At 37.2% G+C, this 23,440-nt stretch overlaps 3 protein-coding genes across 4 annotated transcripts; 2 read left to right on the top strand and 1 right to left on the bottom strand.

Moving 5' to 3' along the window:
- Positions 1 to 726: 726 nt before the first annotated feature.
- On the bottom strand, positions 727 to 4,074 carry crtap (cartilage associated protein). The gene is made up of 7 exons (XM_052583854.1): positions 3,543 to 4,074; positions 2,963 to 3,112; positions 2,071 to 2,242; positions 1,853 to 1,981; positions 1,624 to 1,769; positions 1,446 to 1,529; positions 727 to 1,250 (listed from the first exon to the last, which is right to left on the bottom strand). The coding sequence occupies exons 1-7, from the start codon at positions 3,999 to 4,001 to the stop codon at positions 1,200 to 1,202; spliced, it is 1,191 nt and encodes a 396-aa protein (XP_052439814.1). The 5' UTR covers positions 4,002 to 4,074; the 3' UTR covers positions 727 to 1,199.
- Positions 4,075 to 4,704: 630 nt separating this feature from the next.
- Positions 4,705 to 10,851, top strand: fkbp9 (FKBP prolyl isomerase 9). Its single transcript, XM_052583849.1, has 10 exons — positions 4,705 to 5,123; positions 6,151 to 6,296; positions 6,961 to 7,150; positions 8,087 to 8,232; positions 8,320 to 8,509; positions 8,589 to 8,734; positions 8,821 to 9,007; positions 9,140 to 9,285; positions 10,106 to 10,269; positions 10,364 to 10,851. Exons 1-10 carry the CDS (start codon positions 4,918 to 4,920, stop codon positions 10,541 to 10,543), a joined length of 1,701 nt encoding a protein of 566 aa, XP_052439809.1. The 5' UTR covers positions 4,705 to 4,917; the 3' UTR covers positions 10,544 to 10,851.
- Positions 10,852 to 11,824: 973 nt separating this feature from the next.
- On the top strand, positions 11,825 to 20,065 carry sytl1 (synaptotagmin-like 1). Of its 2 annotated transcripts, none has more exons than XM_052583851.1 (15): positions 11,825 to 12,275; positions 13,081 to 13,324; positions 13,404 to 13,546; positions 13,636 to 13,804; positions 14,113 to 14,167; positions 14,255 to 14,285; positions 14,394 to 14,458; positions 14,542 to 14,637; positions 14,720 to 14,886; positions 16,245 to 16,347; positions 16,459 to 16,620; positions 17,808 to 17,886; positions 18,590 to 18,689; positions 18,769 to 18,968; positions 19,044 to 20,065. In XM_052583851.1, exons 2-15 carry the CDS (start codon positions 13,209 to 13,211, stop codon positions 19,181 to 19,183), a joined length of 1,626 nt encoding a protein of 541 aa, XP_052439811.1. In that variant the 5' UTR covers positions 11,825 to 12,275; positions 13,081 to 13,208; the 3' UTR covers positions 19,184 to 20,065. The 2 variants fall into 2 exon arrangements, with proteins under 2 accessions (XP_052439811.1, XP_052439812.1); XM_052583852.1 differs by having other exon boundaries at positions 12,038 to 12,275; positions 13,182 to 13,324.
- The last annotated feature ends 3,375 nt before the right edge of the window (positions 20,066 to 23,440 follow it).

Raw genomic sequence — 23,440 nt, 5'->3', positions numbered from 1 at the left:
CAGAGATCACAAAAAAGGGACATGTTTTCTGTGTCTATGCTGTTGTTTTACCACCAAACAAAGACGAAACGCTCAGAAACACTCCTGCATACAAATACTCACACAGCGGGAGAACAGAGACTTGTTTAAATGTGTTTGAACATGGAGTATCTGTGCAGTTTATCACACCATAGTAGGAAAAACCCAAAGAGAAAAGGAAAGAAGGGGTGGGGGATGAGGAACGAGAGATGTGGAGGGAGTCTGGATTAAAAAATGACCGACCACATGCACTCTTAAAATAATTCAAGTGCTTTGCTTATGGTCCAGTGTTTAGTCTTTTGCTATTATATTTAGTCTAAATGTTTACTGCTTTTAAGGGCAGGCAATATTGGTTCAGCCTTTGAAATAGACAAGTTTGTTTGATTTCCTCTACGCAGCACCATTTCACACATATTTTGAATAGTAGCCAAGTGAACATTTGTGAAGTTATCAACAACAACGTATTAGTGCCAACATTTGGTCCAAAGAGATTGTGTGAGGCTTGGCATTACCAAAAAAAAATGGCAAAGCTCAGCATCTTAAAGTAAGCCAGTCCTTCTGAAATGCCAAATACACAAATTCTCCACCAGAAGGAGGATTCTACAAAGATAGTGTAACACCTGAGATAACAAAAAATAACTAAAACAATACAGATATAGAAAATGACTGATGAATAAGCGTGTGTTTCACTGCACAAAAGTGGTGAGGTTTTTTTAAAGCATTTTCATCCATATTATTTATTACGACAGCATCCACATGTGCAACAATCAGCCAAAAAGTACATTTTCAGTGTTTAACCAGTTCTTGGGGCTCAATTCTGCCTGGATATCTTCACATGGTAACAACATTGCTTGGGTTGTATTCAATATAGAAAAGCATTCCTTATTAAAAAAAATCTAACCAACAAAATAAAAACACATCATTGTATTCTCTGAGATACAGTAACCTGACAGGGACTGAGATTCAAAATTATAATATTTTGACTTGTGGTGCATAATCTGTACTTACATGTGTAGATATAAGCACATATTTTAATACAGATGTGTACAGTAAAAAGATACCAACAATTCCAGTCAACAAACCCTAAATAAATACAAGAATAAAAATGGTACAGGATGGAGAGAGTACCTTTATGGTCTTTTTCACAATATTTTCCTTTCAGTGCAAATAAAATATTTTTTTTATTCATCCTCATCGTCAAGATATTCATCAAGAAACTCTAAAACTTCACCCTGAAAGACAAAAAATGGTTGGAGGAAGAGTTAGAGAGAGAATAACAGTATACCATTGATACTAAAACTACACAGCGCAGTAAGCATAGTGCGCCCCCAAGTGGCCAAAACTCAGAATGCAAGCTTTCAGCACTACGAATATTTTAAAAACACCTTCATGGTCGTGACTCGTGAATATTCAGCAAGCACTCTCACCTCATCATCTGACAGTAACTTCTGTTTGGCAAATTCTAGCATCTGCAGCTGTAGCGTTGTCTGATTGTGGTACCGTACTGCTTCCTGTCACGTGAGAGTTAATTATAAGTACAACATCAACCATCTAAATGAAAATAAATGTATTTATTCATTATTTACCATGATGTGAGACACCTACCGCTCTAGGGAAGAAATCCTCATCAGTCAGGCCAAATTTTTCTCTGTGGTACCGATAATAATCCACATTATTCTTCATCACCTCATCACTGGGATCAAAGAGCATGTAGCTGGCCACACACGGTACAGCGTTCTTCAGATCATTCACTGAGTGAGAATGAAGGAGAGACGTTATTCACATTCATGGTTCACGTAAGTAGTCATATAAACAGAGAACTTTCTAGACTTACATTTATAATAAGCAAACTGGAGATAGTGGTACATGGTTGCCACAAATTTCTCAACGACGAATCCACCTACAACCGGTGTAAGCTCGCTTTCACAGCGAACCTTCCTCTCCAGAACCTCTGTGTAATGATCTAAAGACAAAAACGGATATGTTACGTTTCAGCTAAAGCGACAAAGGATCTCAGAGGCAGACATGACTAGAGCAGCAGGTAATGCCAACCTGCAATAGACGGGTAAAAGTCTTTGAAGTCTTTGATCTGTCTGGATCCCTCTGACGCTGCGATGCACTCATCATACACTTTGAAAAAGTCTCTCAGTGCCAGCTCCATATCTGACACTGACGTTCTGAAGTTATCCCCATTGTACGCCCGCACGGCCCGAATGAACAGCATCTGGAGAAAAAGAACCGCCATTATGTAACTGAAAACTACAACACTGTTTATAACATTCAAGACGTATTGCACTTGTATTCATTACCCTGAGCTTGGATTACACAAATGTAGACATATATTATTATAGATAGATATTACACATGCACTACTGCTTAAAAAGTTTGGGGTCTTGAGATTTTTTTATGTTTTTAAGTCTCTTATGTTCGCCAAGGTTGCAGTCATTTGCTAAAAATGACAGTAAATAAGTAATATTGTGAAATTTTTTAAGAATTTAAATTAGCAGCTTCTAATTTTATAGATTTTAAAATGTTATTTATTTCTGTGATGGCAAAGCTTTAGTATCATTCCTTTCGGAAATCATTCTTACATGCTGATTTGGTGGTCAAGAAACATTTCTTATTATAATCAGTGTTGAAAACAGTGTTGTGCTGCGTAGTATTTTTACTCAAGATTCTTTGACGAAGAGTAGTTTAAAAGAACAGCATTTATTTAAAACAGAAATATGTTAAAATTATAAATGTTTTTGATCAATTTAATACATGCTTGCTCATACTGCCCCTAAAAGTTTGAAGTGATGTTTTTATATTATCTATTGAACTGAATAGAATTGAATGTAATTACAATCAGCATATCTAAAAGAACATTAAGCTGCATTAACAATAGCATTTACATAAGGATTTGATTTCCCTTTTATTCAGTGTTTTGTGTATGAGGTCTCACCTCGTATGACTTGGTCTCCAGGTCTTTCATATGTTCATCAGCTCCAGGTAAACTCTTATAATAGTTCATGTTCCTCTGCATCATCTCGTCATCAGGATGCTTCAAGAGGAAGGTGTACGCGGCAGATACAGCTTTGCCCAAATTATCACTCTAGAATGGTTCATAATAATCAATTATATCAGACATTTCCAAACCAAAACTCTACACATAAAAATATTGAAAGAAATCTTGGTACAAAAATGGTAAAGCCACTGATTTTTAGCCATGTACAATAGTGTGTTATTATTCTTTTGACATGGTATTTTGTTAATATCATGGATTTTTTTTTTCAAATGTACTTGTACAATGCATAGCACATTATATTAGTGTTTGAAACAGACTACTTTGAAATAAAATGTATTTTGATACATGGTATATGGTTATCACCATTGTATTACCATCTTATACAATCCACACAACGAAAAAGAGCAAAAAACAACCATCGTACTACCATGTTTTGCATGCATTGCAAGCACTCACTCACCCTTAAACTAGCTTTATTAATAATTGTTGACGTAATGAGAGAAAGTAGTAGACTCACTTTGAAGTAAGCAAACTGCAGGTACTTGTAGGGCTCTCGTTTCTCAAACTCCTCGATGGTTTCCCGGCTGGGGAGCGTCTGTCTGAAGGCAGGTAAGCCCTGCTTGCACCGCTTCAGACACTGAGCTCGCTTCATCACGTTACCGAAGGCGTGCAGCTCGGCGAAGTCGCTGAAGCGCGTCTCGTCGTCGAGGCGCACCGTGCTGCAGTTGAGGTTACAGAAGGCCTCGCTGTCCCTGAGCAGCCGGTACAGCCGGAGACTCATCTCCAGAAACTCCACGCTCTCGGGCCACTTCTCCTCACTGTACTGGTCTAAAGCGTGTCGGTACGCCGAGTCCAGGGGCATAAGCTCGTGCCGTGGGAAACTGCGAAAGTTGTATTTCTCATACTGCGCAAGAACGCAAAAAGAAAAACAGAATAAAAGAAATGGTAGCCCGAGGCAGAGCGATGAGGAGGCCATGGTCCCGTATGTGAATCCTAAAGTACACAGGGGTGTTAAAAGTACAAGACCCGCCCGCTCTGCAGCCTCTCCACGTCCCCAAAGTCAGTCGGGACGCACCCTTCCCCCAGGCAGCTAAAAAGCATTACAGTGATTTACTAAATATATATTTATTTATTCGTCAAATCCCACCGATAGCATTTTGAAGGCGGGCAAAAATAGTATATTTTACACGCAGGCCTAGTTAACTATGAAAGTTCACACTTTTGATTTGTGAACTTTTTAATGGCTGCTGTAAATTAAGCTGGATAACCAGAACAGTTCATTCCAGTTTGTCCAAACCCCGCCGCAAGGAATCAAACATGTCATCTGGTGTGGTTTATATACAGTTTAATCATTTGATAATTTATTATAACATTATCCACGTTATACTGACTGCAAATGATTGTTTTATTCATTAGGCTAAAAGAAAACTAAAGTAAATTAATGCATGAAGGTGTAAGAAGTATCTGAAATTGGTATAAAATATGCATTTATCAAAACGTACTTAACTATAGAGACATTCTCATTTTAATCTAATGAATATAAAGTTTTAAAAGGCCTGTTGCACAGCTCGGTGAGGCCTCTATAATTAACATGCTCTCGTAAACCCCCATCGTAAAGCGCGAGAGCCGCCCCTCTCTGTGCCACGTAGAAAACATTCCAGCCTCTAGGCCTACATTTCCGCATTTTCCTTACAAAACGGAGCAGCTTCCTGCGCACTCTCCCTTTGTAAAGTAACACCGGAGTCATAGGTAGAAGTTAGAGGGAGTTTGAGGACCCATCCACGTCTACACACTTCCCCTCTCCACTACAGTGAGCGAGAGAGAGAGGCTTTGAGGAGACTGCTGCAGCACCAGAAAGCAGCAACTAGCCCAGTGCAAAACACGAACGGAAGATGATACGGTTAACGGTTCCGATGATGATTCTCCTGGCTTTTCTAGTGACATTCGTGGCGTGCAACGCGCCTCCGGTACCGTTAGATGACATCGTGATTGAGAAGACGTTCACCCCGGAGCGCTGCGACCGGGTGGTCAAGTCTGGAGACTTTGTTCGGTATCATTACATCGGCATGTTCCCTGATGGAAAGAAGTTTGACTCCAGGTTAGTGCAAAATGCCTGTTTGACCTCCATTGGTCATCTTCTCATCTGACCTAAAGCCATTTGCGTTTTCAGAGGTTACAGTCTGTGGAGCTCACAGCCACGGAGTATGAACATTTACTTCTGCAAAAGCACGTCATATACATTTACAGCTGATTTAAAACAAGCTAACATTTTGTACATTTTAATATAGAAAGGTTGCAGAAATAAGTGAATGAATAGCCTACATGAATGAATGTACTAGTGACTGAATGAATGAATGAATGAAGAGATGAATGATCGAACGAACGAACGAATGAATGAATGAATGAATGAATGAATGGAGGGAGGGATGAATGAACAAATGGACGAATGAATGAATGAATGAATGAGTGAATGGCTGTTATTTTCCATAATGCTTTATGAAAAGGCAGATTTTTTCAGCTTCTTAAAATAAATTTCGAAATTTTAAATGAAAGATCATTTGAGTATATCATACAAGAAAATACTGTTTTAGTCTTTCTTCTTCAAAATTACATTTAATTCAGTGTTACATGGTGTTTCTAAAAAAAAATAATTTGTGAAAATTATTCTACCAAACTTTCTAAAATGTACAAATTATTTGTACAAATTATTTGCCATTATTTATTTATTTATTTATTAGCAAATGTATTATAGCACAGAATTAGTATTGCTCTAACCTAATTTAATTTCTTATGAAGAAAGAAATCTAAAAAACACACATTTAAATAAGACAATTGTATGAGAAGTCTTTTCAGAGAATATCTCTTTAAATTAAGTTTGTTTTTAGCCAATTTACAAATGTTTAAATTAATAATACTGTTTAAGATTTTGATTGATAAACATTTAATGCAAGACTTATTTAATTATTTGCCTTATGTCTTTATATCTTTATATATATATATATATATATATATATATATATATATATATATATATATATATATATATATATATATATATATAAATGTGTGTGTATCAGTTTTAAAAATATTTTTTTACTGATGTTTGTTGATTTGTGTGTTTGCAGTTATGACCGTAGCACCACCTATAATGTGTTTGTTGGCCAGAAGCAGTTGATTGCTGGGATGGACAAAGCTTTAGTGGGCATGTGTGTTAATGAAAGATGGATGATCAAAATCCCTCCACAGCTCGCTTACGGAAAGGATGGTTACGGTAAATGCACTTTTTAAAAACACAGCTCTCTAATTACCACTTTATCCTTAAATGTCTGTCTGTGTGGGTGCCATCAGCACATTTACATTTCAAATCATTCATTCACATTTAAATAGCCACATACCACTAGGTAACATGCTAATGCATGAAACTCACTGAGACCTACAATACCCATGATCCTCCTGGACTCCTGCTGATTCAGAGGAGCACGGGATCTCCAGGTGGAGAGAGAGAGAGAGAGAGGGGGGAAGTTAAACAGACTGGGGTGTGAATTCCCAAAGGGAGTGACCCTAAGAAGAATGTTGAGCCATGTACACTTGTCAGAACTAGTTGAGAAGATGTGTCTGCCCTATTCAACTGCAGGAGACAGACAGATGTGTATAATTTAACTGACTTAAATTATTAGTAATCTCAGATACATTCATCTCATGATCAGCTCTCAGTAAAATACACAATACACAGGGTGGCACACTTCCCCTTGCACAGTTTTATTGTAGTGAGCAAACAACAACTAATAATGCAGCCTTTATTGTAAACACAAAGTCTAAAGCATTAATTGTTCTTCTTTAGAGTAGCTGGTTTTAATCATGCTTCAGTGGGAAGATTTCAAAGCTGCCAAGCTGGGGGTTTTTATTTACAGTATTTTTATGTCATTCCTTGGCAGGTGACACCATCCCCCCAGATTCTATCCTTCACTTTGATGTGTTGATGTTGGACATTTGGAACAAAGAGGACAAGGTGCAGATAAAGACCTACCACAAGCCAGAGAGCTGTGGGCGCACTGTACAAGTGTCTGATTATGTCCGTTACCACTACAATGGTACTTTACTCGATGGCACACTATTCGACTCCAGGTGAGATGAGTCATGCAAACCTGAAAAAAAGATAGATAGAGATATAGATAGATAATTTTAGTAACTCATTTTATATATTGATACACTTTAATTAAAAATCTTATATTAGATAAAAACTTATTACACATTATCGCCAGTTCAGGGAAGGGAATTTTTGTAATGTTTGTGAAGAAATCACCTAGCCCAGTGATTCAATGACTCATTCATTCCAAGCCCTTTGAATGAAGGCATCAAATGACTCAAATAGACAGTCACATGTCGCCACCTACTGGCGTAATCATGTAACATCTAGAAAGAGCCGCAAAAAATCCCTATCACTAATGACAGGTTTATTTGTTTATTTAAATAAAATAAAAAATAAACTATGAAATTAAATAGGATTACAATTAAATATTAAAATAATATAATTAAAATGTATTGCAATAAATAAATATCAAAAGTAGGTAAATACATAATTAATACATCTAACAGGACTATAATGAGTTTAAAAATAATAATGTAAGTTAATAGAAGCAAAACCTTTTCCAAAAAATATTATTTACATGTATTTATAATGTTTTGTTTCGTAGTATAAATGAGGTCTGTATACACTCTTGGACCTTATAACAGGACCAATCAGGTTCGAGGACCAGAACTAACAGCACAATAATGTGTGCATGCAATATATTGTGTTTAAGTGAAATATTAAATATGTAAAATATTTTTTAATGAATTCATCTAAAAATTATTCAGAATTCATTTATTAACATAGAACTAAACGTAAACATATTTCATTTTTGGACATAAATAGATTAAAACATTTTAATCTGAATTCTTATGATTATTTTTATTTATTCATTATTAATGAAGGAAAATATTTATATCATTGAAACAAATGTGTGGATGCCTACATTTGATGTTTTTCCCAATTAGTATTTCTGGTTCTTTCGTTTGCAGTCACACACGTATGCGCACTTATGACACTTACGTGGGGATTGGCTGGCTCATTGCTGGCATGGACCAGGGGCTTTTGGGAATGTGTGTGGGAGAAAAACGCATCATCACCTTGCCACCTTTCCTTGGCTATGGAGAGAATGGAGATGGTGAGAGTCATTTTATTAGCAATATATACTTACAATATTTGTGCATGCAGAATAAGCATTACAACCTCCAGTTATCTCCACTCACAGGAAGTGACATCCCTGCTCAGGCCTCTCTGGTCTTTGATGTGGTTCTGCTGGACCTTCATAACCCCAAAGATGAAATCACTGTAGAGGTGCAAAGCCTTCCAGATCCCTGTCCACGCAAGAGCGTAGTAGGAGACTTCATGCGTTACCATTATAACGGATCCCTGCTGGACGGCACATTCTTTGACTCCAGGTTAAAAAAAAACTTGATTTGAACAGAAACCACTTTTAAAGTGATATACAGTGCACTTATGCTTTTGTTTATTTTTCAGTTACTCAAGGAATAACACATATGACACATACATCGGTAAAGGCTATGTGATCGCAGGCATGGACAAAGGACTCCTGGGTGTGTGTGTCGGAGAACGCAGGAGGATTGTTATCCCACCTCACCTGGCATATGGAGAAGAGGGCACAGGTGTGTGCTGATCAGTCCTTTTATAGTCAAAAGAACATGAGGTTAACGTTTATCTTTGTACTAATCTCTTCTATCTCCTCATTCAGGAACTAAGATCCCTGGCTCAGCTGTGCTGGTGTTCGATGTCCACATTATTGATTTCCACAACCCATCTGATACAGTTGAGATCACCAGTGTGAAGCCAGAGAACTGCAGCAGGATTGCAAAAAGTGGTGACTTTGTCAAATACCACTACAACGCCACTCTCATGGACGGCACTTTCATTGGCTCCACGTGCGTTGCAATTATACGTTTATGTATCGGGTCGTTTTGGCATGCCCCTAACAAAACATTACAAGTATTTGATAATGAACAAATGGTTTATATTTAAGAAATGTTTTCCCTTGTGTCTGTATGTAACTGCAGGCACACCTTAGGTAAGACATACGATGTGGTTCTGGGGGCTGGACAGGTGGTCATAGGCATGGAACAAGGCCTTATAGGAATGTGTGTTGGAGAGAAGCGCAAGCTAGTCATTCCACCTCACCTTGGTTATGGAGAGAGGGGAGTAGGTAAGACATCCTCTCACAAAAACAAATCTAAAAGTTAAAATAAAAATATAAAAATAAAGTTTTTGTTTACATAGTATATGTGTGTGTACTGTGTATTTTTATTATGTACTGTATGTATATAAATATACACCTGTGCATCTATATATATTAATATGTATGTACCTTAGTTAATGTTAGTTTCAACATTTAATAATACATTTTTAAAATCAAAATACCTATCTGTTAATATTATTTAATGGACCTGAGCCAACATAAACTAACAATGAACAGTTGCATTTTTATTAAAGACTCGTTGTAAGTTAAAACATTCAAAAGAAATGTGACCTTATTATAAATTGTACTATATAATTTCTGATTGTGCTGAATTAATTCACTAAAAGAACCGGCTCAAAGGACTCATTTGCTCGCAAGTCAAACTGGTCACGACACGACAAAATATCAGATGCCTTTTATTTGCCAAATAAAACTGTTTTGTTACATGTATGTAATGTAAAATTAAGTTTTAAAATGTTATGTTAATATTACATTTTAGGACCATTCTGAGCTGTACTGGTGGCTTCCTTTTTCTTTAATTGCACCAGAGGGAGCCAAAGTAAATTCTTCAAACAACCTTCTCAGCTAAACTAACAATTTAGTTGCTGATGTGTTGATATTCAGGGAGGTTTGGGTTGAATTTGAAACTGTATATTTGAACACTACTCTTATTATTTTTTGCCTTGTCTTTCTGTGGCAGTAACAGTAAGAATAGTATGCTTGCATATTTAGTTCAAACTTCAATATTTCACAAAAATAGATTATTAAAGCACTATTTCTTGCTCAGATGGGGAGGTGCCTGGAAGTGCCGTGCTGGTGTTTGATGTTGAGTTGGTGGACCTCGAAGAAGGTCTTCCTGAAGGATACATGTTTGTGTGGAACAGCGAAGTCTCACCCAACCTATTCAATGAGATGGACAAAAACAAAGACGCACAAGTGGATGCTACTGAGGTATATTGTTTTATATTATAACTGCATGCTTAGCAAATACATCCCCAAAATGTTTATTAAGCAAAATTTTCCATTGTCTGTCCCTCCCATACAGTTTTCAGATTACATCCTCCAGCAGGTAGAAGAGGGCAAAGGTCGTCTGGCGCCAGGTTTTGAGCCGCAGCGCATTATAAAGAATATGTACGATAACCAGGACCGTAACAAGGACGGGCGAATCACAGAGGATGAGTTTAAACTCAAGGCAGATGAAGAAGTTGCTCATGATGAGTTATGAGGCTGGACTCAGGGATGGAGAGTTGTGACTGGTCGTTCTGTGGTCGATTATTATAAATGGGAAGGGTGTAAAGATACTGAATTTGCCAGTGAAGTGTCTCCCTGTAATGCTGTAGACTGTAGATGTTTGTCTGAGAGGTGTGTGCATATGTGAATGTGCATAATTGCGTTTTTATATGATTTTTTTGTTGTTGTTTTTTGTACAGGTCTCTAAATGTTTGTAAGCGTCTGGAGTGATACAAATGTGCAAAACCTTACTTTGTAAAAAAAGAAAAAATCCCTTAAATAAAACACATTCCAACCCCCAAAGTGTTATTTCAGTTTCTCACTAAATCGCTACTTTATGAGAACTTTCAAAATATTGCTTTAAATAAGTCATGCTCAGTGTTTCTCCAACCTAATCTAAGTCAACAGAAGTCAGGGAACACCTTGTAGCTTCCTCTTAAAGTGAACAGCTGCAAAACAACCAGAGTTTAAGGTTTTAGCTTGTGGATTGACAAGCTGAAATGCAAAATGCTGAAAAGGAAGTTTTTTGTCTGAGCATTATACTGATGAACTTTGAGCTTTGAATGTTTTCTTCATGATTGAGCATGTTCGTTCTAAAATATGTTCCTGATAATGTTCCTTCAGTCTTAGCAAATAAGAATAGCACTAAAACAGTCACGACATGGCTGAATGAACAATACTTAGGTATAACATGAGCGTCTAAGTGCTGTGTCTGCCTGGTGTTTTTATAATCCTTTGAACGTGTGACAGTGTGTGTTTAGTAGGTGTGGGCTGATAGAGACTCCAAACCGGAACTGACTGTAACAGACTAACAGACAGAAGTAATATGATATAAATATAATATTTAACTTTTCTGTCCCTTAGATAAAATAAATAAAATAAAATTTGTGTGCAAAATATACAAGAATCATCGTCCCCTAACAATGCTGTCATTGCCAATATTGTCAAGCATTTAAAAAAAATTAAGCTTTATTCAGATTTTTTGGTAATTCAGAAACAATCCATTTCTTCTCATTTATTTATTAAGTACAAAGTTAATTGAGTGCTAGTTAAATTGGTATGTTAAATTCAAGGCTTATTTTTTTCCAAAAAGATAAATATGTGAACATTACGTCACAGCCTACAACCCACGCAATCACACATTACACACACAAAAAAAGCTGATTTTAAAAAAGTAATCCAATGTAAGCACCTGTTGTGCCCAATTTTGACCCCCTGTCAAATTACTACCTCCCTAGTATTGGAAGGGTTTAGGAGTAGGTTTGGGGAAGGGGTTAGGATTAGACAATCAGGTAGCGATTTGAATGAGGGGGGTAATAATTTCGCAGGGGGTCAAAATTGGGTACAACACCCCATACTATCCTACATTAAAAACGTGAAAAGTTATACTTCTTTATGCTCAAATACCAAACAAAAGTAACTACAGCCAGGCTTCTTTTTTTTTTTACTTACTAGCACAATACTGACGAGAGAGAGAGAGAGGGGTGAGGGGGAGAGACATGTATAACATGCTGTGTGAACGTGAAGTGATTAGTAAAAGAAGTGCATACTCGGTGAAGTGTGAGAATCCGGTTCGTATTTTGCTCTGTGCCAGAGGGCGGGTGTGAGAGAGTGCCAGTCCTGCCAAATCAGACACAAACGAGTGTGTGTTTAGAAACACCCGACAGCTAAACTTGACAGAAAAACTACGAGAATGGCCAAGCCTGAAGACATTCGATGAGGAAAAGGTATTACATATTGTTCTTCAAGTCAACATCAATTGCTTCTTTCCACGATTGAATTTGGTTCAAGTGAGAGAGTTTGACAGGTGCGACTCCATCTGTTAATTCGTCTTCGACTATTGGACGTTTAACTAACCCGGAGTCTTTTGCAGCTTGATATAAATAAATTATAATACGCTTATGTCTATGTTATATGTGGAAGTAGATGTAACACTTGGTCCTAGTGAAATGGTCATTTGTTTTCTTTTGTCTTGTTTTTGTCATTGTTTGTTGTGCGCGTGCGCGATTCAAGCATCACATAGCCGAATTAAAACTTTACTGATGTTCATTAACATTTATATTGGAAATGACAAAGTGAATTTAGTGGTTGGGAAAACAAATTTATTTAGTTTACTGTTTTCTTGATTTAATATCGTTACGGTAATTGATGTATGGTAATATTAAAAATAACATTTTGGGCTAAAATAATTTTTTTTAATAGAGTAAAACTAATCTTAACAAAAGCATTGAAAATTTAGTTGGCGATGCGATATTAATAATGTAACTAATTTTTCTTGTAAGAATCGAAAACATTTAAACGAAGTATCAAAGAGTATCACTGGGCTGTTCACACGCCTATGTTTTTTCCCCTAGTTTTAGGGAGATTTATTGTCTCTCTATTTCATCTGGAGAACATTAATAAACATTTAATGCAGGTTGGAGCATTAAGGAATGTTATAATTTCTTGCATTTAAAAGAATACATCTGATATCAAAATATCAACTTTATATTTTTTTTATTGCTAGTTGTTTATTTTTTATTCTCTCATTAGTGCATTCGTGATTACCACAACTAGTTCAATTCCCACATTTCCGTCTGCGACTCTTGGGTGTGGATTCTCAAAAATCGCATCTAAATCATCTTAATAACCAGGTGTGATCAGTGTGAGGTGTGCCTGTAATGGAAGGGGAACCTTTCCTAGATCTGTGTCACCTGACTGAGGTGGAGCAGACTGTTATTTTCAGCGTTCTGCAGAGAGATGCTGAACTACGCAACAAAGAGGAAGGGAGAATACGGTCAGTCTGTGTAAAATACTGAACTTATTTGGCAAATATAAGTTATATGAGCAATGCAGGATGAAATGTTTGTTTTCAGGAAACTGCAGCAGACGGTGTCAGATCCTGTCCGTCTGCGCAGTCTCTCGGGCGCGTGGTTTCATGAAGAGCGTGCTAAGAGATATCAAAAGGGAGGAGCTGATGTTGTTCATGCTTCAATACGCCATAAGAGGCGTGTAAAAGGTCAGATGATCTCTTAGTCATTCCTGTAGTGTTTATGTATTTATGTGCTGTCTCACCCGACACTCTTGTTTTTTGTTTGATTTCTGTAGATATACCTCTGACATCAATATTTACAGAAGAAAAAGGTAACTCTTCTCAGCTACATGAGCAGCGAGAGGAAGACAAAAATACAGAGAGAGAATTGCAGGAAAATATTAGTGTAAGAGAGGATGACAATGGCCAGGAAGAGAAGGAAAGAGAAAAAGAAGATGGGGAAAGGTTGGTGCAAATTTTGGTGTCATCTCTCTACTTAAGGCTTAATAAACTGCATGGTCATATTTCATTATTGAATGAGAAACCGGCAATTAAAATGATTAAAATGCTGTTTAAACCTCTAATACAGTAAAAAAAAAAAAAAAAAAAGCTCTTTTGTGTCTCATTTACTAGCTTTGTACGCAAGTATACAGTATGTGCATGAACATGTTCACATAAAATCATGATTTGTTAATTATACGTCTGAAAACATGCATTTTGAATGATTTTCACTTACAATCATTTATTTTAATTTTGTGATGCTTTATTTTTAGTTGCATTCCCGTGGTTAGCCCTGAACAACAATCCAGGATTATAGACATCACAAAGGTCAATTTACATTGTAGATTATATTATATCCTTGTGATATATGTGCTACGGCATGTGTGATATTTCTAATATTCTTGCTTTGAACAGAGCAATACAGCAAAAGAAAACTGTGTTAAAGGTAAAATAAATTATGCTGGTGGGGAAATCATCTGATAAATTATGAAAGACAAAATATAAATGCATCTAAACTCCACTCTGCTTACTTTACTTTTCCTAAATCCTCCAGAAAGTGTTGGAGAGTCTGAGGACAAAGAGAAGAGAATTTTGCCGAATACGTCACCATCTCTGCAGGTCTGTTTGGCAAAGCCAATAGTTCAGATACACACATCCCTGAAAACCTTCTGTATTACCGGTATGTGTGTGTGTTTCGGTAGATTGACTCGGAGGGTGATGGGGACATGGACTCTGGCAGCACTGAAGTAGACTATACTAGGTTTGGGTCAGTTAGCAGCTTGGCCTCCCATCATATGGTAAGATGCACTCTCAAGCACAACACTTGAACTTCTGCACCAAGTTTTGAAGGTGTAAACGGTCCAGTTTCTGTGTGGGTAGATGAACGGCAGTTTGATGAGCCTGTACAGTGTGGGCGATTTCGGGGATGTCGTGGTATCAGGGCGGATCCAGTTCTCGGTGCAGTATGATGTCAAGAAAGAGGAGCTCCATGTGCACATAATACGCTGCCAAGATCTTGCGTCGGCCCGTAAAAATCGATCAGACCCGTAAGTTGACTGTGGTCCTTTTCACTCAGTCAAAACTATCAACTACTTATCAAAGCGGCCAAGCTTTATTTTATATTATTTTCAAACAGCATTGACAATAGCAGTGGTGCTTAATATATCTGTGGAATCCGTGCTAGATGTTTAAAGGATTATTTTGATGAATAGAATGTTTAAAGGGGGTGAAATGCTATTTCATGCATACTGAGTTTTTTTACACTGTTAAAGAGTTGGATTCCCATGCTAAACATGGACAAGTTTCAAAAATGTATTTGTACGTTTGAAGGAGTATTTTTGTTCCAAAAATACTCCTTCCGGTTTGTCACAAGTTTCTGAAGTTTTTTTTCGTGTATGGCTCTGTGTGACATTAGATGGAGCGGAATTTCCTTATATGGGTCCTGAGGGCACTTTTGCCGGAAGAGTGCGCGCTCCTATATAGCAGAGCATTGAGAGGCTGAGCACAGACATTCACTGATCAGAGCGAGAGCGTCGCGAAATGTCACAAAAGGAGTGTGTTTTTGGTTGCAAGGGCAAGACAACCCTGCACAGATTACCAAAAAAAACAGCATTAAGGGACCAGTGAACGGAGTTTATTTTTTACAGAGCATCAACGGAGTTGTGCAAGTGTTTGTGTTTGTTCCCTGCATTTCGAAGATGCTTGTTTTACAATAAGGCCTTGACGTCGGGTTTGCACATCGTTTATTTCTTAAGGATAATGCAGTCCCAACGAAAAAGGGTCACGATCGTGTGTTGGAACCGCAGGCGGTGAGTAAAACTGCTTCAAATATCTCTGTGTTGTTAACTTAGCTATCGGTGCATAAGCACATCAAGTAAACAACATGCGATGTTGTCATCAAACTGCACTTTCCACATGTACAGCTTAAAAAAAAAAAAAAAAAAAGACGACATAAAGTGGAACTTAGTCATTTTCCAAAACCGCTAAGCAAATATATACAGTTTCAGTACATACCACATAGAGACGTCGTTTGCTGATGCTGCTCTTGTTCAATTTCAGCCTCTGGATCTGTGTCACAGCTTCCAGACGTGCTCAACACAAAAGCTTACTCGCGCTCGTGATTCTTTAGCTCCGCCCACACGTCACACCTCCAGCCGGTCGTGTTTTTCCGGGAAAAATCGGTACAGACTATCTTTCTCTTATGAATATAATAAAACTAAAGACTTTTTGGAGTTATGAAGGATGCAGTACTACTCTATAGGTACTCAAGATTAACAGGATATTGAGTGAAAACGAGCATTTCACCCCCCCCCCTTTAAAACAACAGCATTTATTTGAAATACAAATCTTTTGAAACATTACAAATAAGTTTGCTATCATGTCTTTGTCCTTCTCTTAAACACAGGTATGTTAAAGTTTACCTTCTCCCTGACAACACATCCCGCAGTAAGAAAAAAACTGCAGTGAAGAGGAAAACATTAAATCCAGTCTATGATGAAACCATGAAAGTAAGTTTTAATAATTTATTATTTCACAAATTATTCCTATGCATTTAAAATACACGATCAAACTTCCAGGAATTATTTCTCGGCTCAAATATGTAATGTTGCCTATACCAGTACAGAGTGCGCAGACTGGAGCTCAAGGCTCGTGTGCTCAGTATGTCAGTCTGGCACATGGAGAGAATGAGGAGAAACCTCTTCCTGGGGGAAGTGGAAGTGAGGCTGGCTCAGTGGGACTGGAGCCAGAGCCAACCAACCTGGCACAACCTCCAGCCAAGAGTAAGGCCATTTCAAAGATGATCTGATATCTTTAGTGAATTAAACATCCTGTTTAACCCCAGATTTTTCCAGATATGAAAATATCCAAATGCTGTGTCATTAGTAACCCTTTGAAATAATCAGTAATTATTTGTTGATTTATTTCTTTTTTGGAAAAGTATGTAAAAAAAAAATCAGTTTTATGTTCAGTCACAATTGTGACAAGCGGGATAGTTACATATTTCGGTAACACTTTAAAATAAGGTTCCATTAGTTAATGTTAGTTAACTACTTTTGTTAACATGAACTAAGCAAGAACAATCCTTCTACAGCATTTATAAGTCTTAGTTCATGTTAATTTCAACATTTACTAATGCATTATTTAAATCAAAAGTTGTGCTTGTTAACATTAGTTAATGCACTGTGAATTACCATGAACTAACAATGAATAACTGTATTTTCATTAACTAACATTAACGAAGATGAATAAATACAGTAATAAATGTATTATTCATTATTTGTTCATGTTAATTAATACATTAACTAACATTAACTAATGGAACCGTATTCTAAAGTGTTACCCATATTTCTGCAGTCATAAAAATGGTTAGATATCTTAGCCCAGCAATTATAAACTGTTTGATCAGGGTTACTATTATGCATAAAAACCTTATGCAACATGGATAGGAACATTGAGATGTAAATGAGAAAATTCAACCATCATTGCATGTAAAAATGTTAACTTTTTTGTAGGGGTTCACAATAAATATCGGCCGATAATTAATGCGCATCTCATCAGTAAAGCCGGTTCCAGCAGCTTGTCGGTTAACAACAGCTCAGTGTAGTAACAGCTGCTCTATGTGAAAACACGCACCTGATGGTATTTACCGCTGATTAGATAACCGGCTTTACTGATGAGATGCGCATTATCGGCCAAAATTTATCGTGCACCCCTTCTTTTTTGTAAAATATAACATCAATGTTTTATATAAATAATACGAGTATTACAACATCATTATTGTAAATTTTTTGCAATATTTTGTCATTGCAACATTTTATTGTCATTTTCACCAGCAACTGGATTTATATTGTATACCCAAGTTCACTGTTATCCCATGTTTCCTCATTCTATGACCACACAACAAAACTAAATATATTTGAATGATTCTCTGATTCTTCTCATCATGAGAGTCTTTCTCTTAATGTAGGTGAAGTTGAGTCCAGATGACATCATCAGCAGAGGAACCATTCTGTTCTCAATTAAGTTTGTACCTCCAGGTTCAGATGGTGAGTCTTATTAGACAGTTCATATTTACAATCTCTATATCCGCATTTATATGCAGGGCCATTGATAAATAATGTGTGGGTCATTATTAATTTATTATGCACGGGCCCACTCTCCCCTCAATAAAAAGCTATATTGCAGAGCAAATCTAATCTAATCTAATCTAATCTAATCTAATCTAATCTAATCTAATCTAATCTAATATAATATAATATTATATAATAATTTCACATAAAATATTTACTTCAAGAACCCCCTGGGTTATGTTGATATTTTAATAATATAACACATTCTTAAATTCACAGTAATGCAGATAAAAAATAAAATATTTCTTCTTTTTATTAAGTTTTTTTTTTTTTTTTTTTTTAGTTTGGTAAAAAGTTTGTCATTGCAATTTGATCTAATAAAAAATCATTAAAAAAATGTAGTTGCAAATCAATTTACACTACAATTGCAAAACGAATGTTCATTTAATTATTAATTTTCAAATGTGAAACCCTCAAGCTTTCATTTTAGTAGAAAATAACATCTTTGTTGTTTAATTGACAACCCGTTTTTCAGCTTCTGGTTACAAATCTGATAAAATGCTAAAAACTTTCCGCAAAAATGTTATGTATCAGACTAACTTTAAGTCTTTAGTGATTTCACTAAGCCATACTGTCATGCTCTCAGTGTAAATTGTATTGTTTTGTTTGTTTATTTTAGGAAGTGGTTGTCCACCGACTGGTGAGCTCCATATTTGGTTGAGGGAGATTGTTGGTCTACTGCCCTCTAAACGTGGCGCACCTAGTACATATGTAAAAAGGTGTGTGCACATTCATAGTAGTTTGTCTGTTTTTGTATGTTATTTGCTGAGCACATCAGTATGGTTTGTGTTTGTACAGCGTGGTATTACCAGATGAGAGTGGCATCAGTGGCCAGCAGACTCGGATGGTGCGAGGATCTGTCAACCCAGTGTTCAACCACACCATGGTTTATGACGGGTTTCAGTCTAGCGACCTCATTCAGGCCTGTGCAGAGATAACGGTCTGGAATCAACATCCCTCCAGCTGTCTGGGTGGAGTGCGACTCAGCACAGGCTCAGGTAACACAGATTTGAACATAATATACTTAGAATATATACATAGCTGAGAGTTAAGACTGTGTTCATATGTTGCAGGTGTGAGTTATGGTCAGGCTGTCTGCTGGATGGACTCAACAGAAGATGAGATTAGTGCGTGGTCAAGTGTGATTCAGTGCCCCAACAGCTGGGTAGACACCAGCCTACCAATCAGAACCAATTTACAGCTCTGTTCTTGATTGAATAGGTCTTTGTTTAACCTATTCACCCTGTGACTTTGGTTGTGTAACATTCTGGAATACACCACACACATTTCCCCCCAATCTTTGACCCAGCTTGAAGTCTGGATGAGTTGAAGCTAGTTGGCAAAAGTCAACACCAGTTTGCAACTGTTAGATGCTGGAGTTGATAGATTTCACAGAACATTTTGTAGTATGTAATGGGCACAGACTATGGTTTGTAGCTTCAGACTATGACTCCATCCAGTTTGAGGATATCAAATATGTTTTATATTTTGAGCCAATTTTAGAACACGGTGTATGACAGTGTATTTTAGCGGTGTATGACATAACCTAACTGACTTGACACTATTCATCTCCAACCACGGTAGCAATCTCTACAGGACAAAAATTAGATCCCCCTCCTTTACATAAAATGGAGCAAATTATATAAGGGGAATAGAAACAAACATTTTTGCATTATGGATTTTTCACAAAATAGTCCTCACACATTTCTTTGTGTATGTTGCCAAATAATATGATACAGTTTTGTTTAACGTTGTTGTAAGATTAAGTGTTTTTTTTTTGCTAGAATTTGCTACTGTCATGCAAATCTAGAGGGGAATGATAATTAATTGTCAAACTTTAACTGTCCTCTTATGGGAATAATTATATTTTCATTTTTCTACTTGTGGTCTCATAGAAGGTCAAGCCACATATGTAATGAAATACTAACTGCTGATTAAAACCACACATTTGTATTTACAAACAAAAACAAAAAAACTATCAAATCAGAATATATTATTGTACATATTTTTGTCAAACTGTTTGATAATCTTTTTCGAAAGAAGTGCTTATTTTTACTTGCATTAGGATGAATAAAAAAATAGATTTATAAAATGATAGAGACATTCTGTGTAATTGCGATGTATGTTAAATGTTATTGCATTCCATTTATTTAAGTTGGCCTTCATGTAGTGAGCTCCAGTTGTACAAATCCATTCAGCATTGGGTGAGAATCTTTTCTGGAATAAGGTATGGATGTCATAGTCATATGTACTAGTTGGTTAAAGTTAAAATATTGCATCATTGAGATTTGCCTTAGGTTAAAGGGTTAGTTCACCCAAAAATGAAAATTCTGTCATTTATTACTCACCCTCATGTTGTTCCAAACCCGTAAAACCTTCGTTCATCTTCGGAACAAAAATTAAGATATTTATGATGGAATCTGAAAGCTCTCTGACCCTCAATATACAACAAGGATTACCAGGATCACAGAAACGTAGACATCGGTAAAATAGTCAATACTTTTTGTGAGCAAAAAAAAAAACGTCTCAGGTTACGAATGTAACCATGGTTCCCGGAGTAAGGAATGAGACACTGCGACCTCTAGGGGTCGCTATGGGGAACGCCTCATCATGATCCGTTTCTGAGGCATAAATTGAAAAAACACCAAGAAGTTGGCCAGCAACAGCCCCTGACATCACTACCGGTGCGACTATAGATAAATAGGCACCAGAAGAACACGTCATTTACTTCTTCCTCTGAAGCTTGTGTCCGAAGCATGACAGGAAGCTCGAGGACACAGTGTCTCATTCCCTACTCAGGGAACCATGGTTACATTCATAACCTGAGACATTCCCTTTCAAGTGAACTTCAAACTGGATCCTCTAGGGGTCGCTATGGGGAACAGTATGCCCATGCCACCATGCTGAGGGGAGTGCAGGCCAGAGTGCAGGCCTCTCTTTCCACTCGATGCATCAGCAATAAGAGATATCCAGGTGACCAGGAAGCCCCTCAAGATGACCTGGCCGGACCTCCAGGAAATTCTTTGCAGTGCTGGGCCTGATGATCATGAAGGCTCCAGCAGAAACCTATGACCTGGCGCATGATACCAGAAGCATGAAGCCGGAATCAGGGCCATCATACTGGCTGGACATAATATCGACAAGTTTTTAGTAAACTGTGATTGAAACGATTAAAAGAAAACTCACAGAGGATTAATACACACATAACCACCAGCAATTTAATACAAACATATTTATAAGAAATGGATCATACTCACTCACCCTGGTTCCTGTGCTGGAGCCCCACTCCCTTTAGTCCGGACCATTATTAAGGTGGTTACTACCCACCGGGGCAGCTGTGGCCTGATGGTTAAAGACTTGGACTTGAAACCCGAAGGTTTTGGAGCTGGCATTCACATTGCTGTGAAGGAGCTTTTCTCTAAAAACTGCACTTCTTCTCGCCCTAACTTTGGCTAGGGGATATAGATTTACATGTTTTTTTTGTGTGTGTGGACAATGATTGCATGTGCTTTGTAAACAGACTCCGGTTTGAGGACTTACATTGACACTCCGGCCATCTTTCAGCTCTTTGATTAACTTTTCGTGTGCTACGGTGGTAATATGAAGGGATGGGATGTTTCAAAACAGAGGCATTCTCACTGGATTGTGGATGCTGTCCATGGTTGCTTTTATGAGCCAAGGTTTGGAATACCCCTTTCACATTAGGGCCACTCAACAAGAGCTATTGCCTCCTCCTTGGCTTGGTCAAGAGGTATGTATATTCAGGATATATGTCTTTCAGCTATTTGGTCTTCTCAGAATATCGTTGCCAGGTTTTGCAAGCTGGACGTCCAAAGTGCTGTTGGTGAGTGCTTGACTCAAGTTTATGCTACCTCTATTCTTGTTATGCTGCCTCACACAGTTCTACTCTGAGCAGCCCTAAATGCTATTGTTGTTGTATGCCCTGTACTCAGTGCAGCACCTGTTATTCATGTCTAACTCGATTCATTACCATCATCACATTATGTTATACTGTTTTAACACAGTTATCTCTGTGTACCCCCACTTAATACTGTTCTTGTTGCTTCTGCTCTATCCTCAGCACAGTCCACATTATTTCTGACCAGATATGCAAATTTAGTATACCTGGGTTTTAGACGAACATTGGCTTATCTCCACCTATCAGCTGCAAGCCCGCCTAACAAGCGTATTGGTTATCTACATCACTTCACCACTCTTTTGGAGTCCCACAATGAAAAATATACTATTGACTACAGCAGGGATCCTCAAATCTGGACCTCGAGATCCACTTTCCTGCAGAGTTTAGCTCTAACCCTAATCAAACACACCTGAGCATGCTAATCAATGCCAAATAATGTCTTTGGGATCATTAGAGAATCTCAGACAGGTGAGGTTGATCAGGGTTGGAGCTAAACACTGCAGTGCATTGGACCTCCAGGGCAAGATTTGAGGAAGTGGGGACTACAGTGACTTCAGCCCACAAACTGAGCCTGACATTATACTGTACCACCTGGAAGTAACTTGAAAACAAAACAGACTATTTTTGCATTTTTCAACACATCATCCAATCAAACATTCACTGATGTATTTTGTTTAGGAATGAACTAGATAGTTTCTTGATCCTGTTGAGAAGCATCAAATATTGGCCAACACCATTCAAGACTATGTCAACACCTCTCCTGTTAGCCATGCACTCTCAGAATAAAAGGTATAAAAGCTGTTACTGGGGCACACCTTTGTACATAAAGAGCCCATATAAGATTCATATTAGAACCTAAAGTGTACATATTAGTATCTAAAAGGTACGCCCCCAGTGACAGTTTTTATACCTTTTTTTTATTGAAAGTGTGCCCCCCGTCTGTTTGGTCCCTTTAAGGAAAAATTCAATCATCAGTATAAAAGTGAGAAGGAATATGAAGATCACGAGAACTACTTCATACATACTCAACATTAAGGAAAATGACAAGTAGTAGTAAATAATCTGTCTGAAATAAGATATGCATGTTTTTTTTTACATCCTCTTTCTCATGTTTGTGCACTCTACAAACAGAGCTGGTCTTTCATTCAGCGTCGTTATCAATAACTTTGCTGACTGGTCAAAAGCAGAGCTGGCCAGGATGACAGGAGGTGTGCCAAATATGGGAAAAGATGTTCCAAAATAAAAACATTTTTTTACTAATAATTTTATTTATTTGTATATATGTTTTGATCCTTTGATCATCTGTATAAATTTGAAGAACAAAATTCTATTTAGTATTTATTTACTCATCAGCTATTTCTTAAGGAGACTGATCTATCACTGTTGTCACTGTAAATCAGTGTTCAACATGTTGAACTTCAGCCAACTGTGCAACTTTTTACCTACAAACTCAAAAACCAATACAACACTCTATAGCTTGCAGACACTCAATTTGTTCTCAGATTATTCTGGTAGTTAAAAGTTAAGTTAATTCTTATATTTCCTTATGGC

The sequence above is a fragment of the Carassius gibelio genome, chromosome B19 (assembly GCF_023724105.1).
Source record: "Carassius gibelio isolate Cgi1373 ecotype wild population from Czech Republic chromosome B19, carGib1.2-hapl.c, whole genome shotgun sequence".
Lineage (NCBI taxonomy): Eukaryota > Metazoa > Chordata > Actinopteri > Cypriniformes > Cyprinidae > Carassius > Carassius gibelio.
This window is presented reverse-complemented; position numbering and strand designations above follow the sequence as displayed.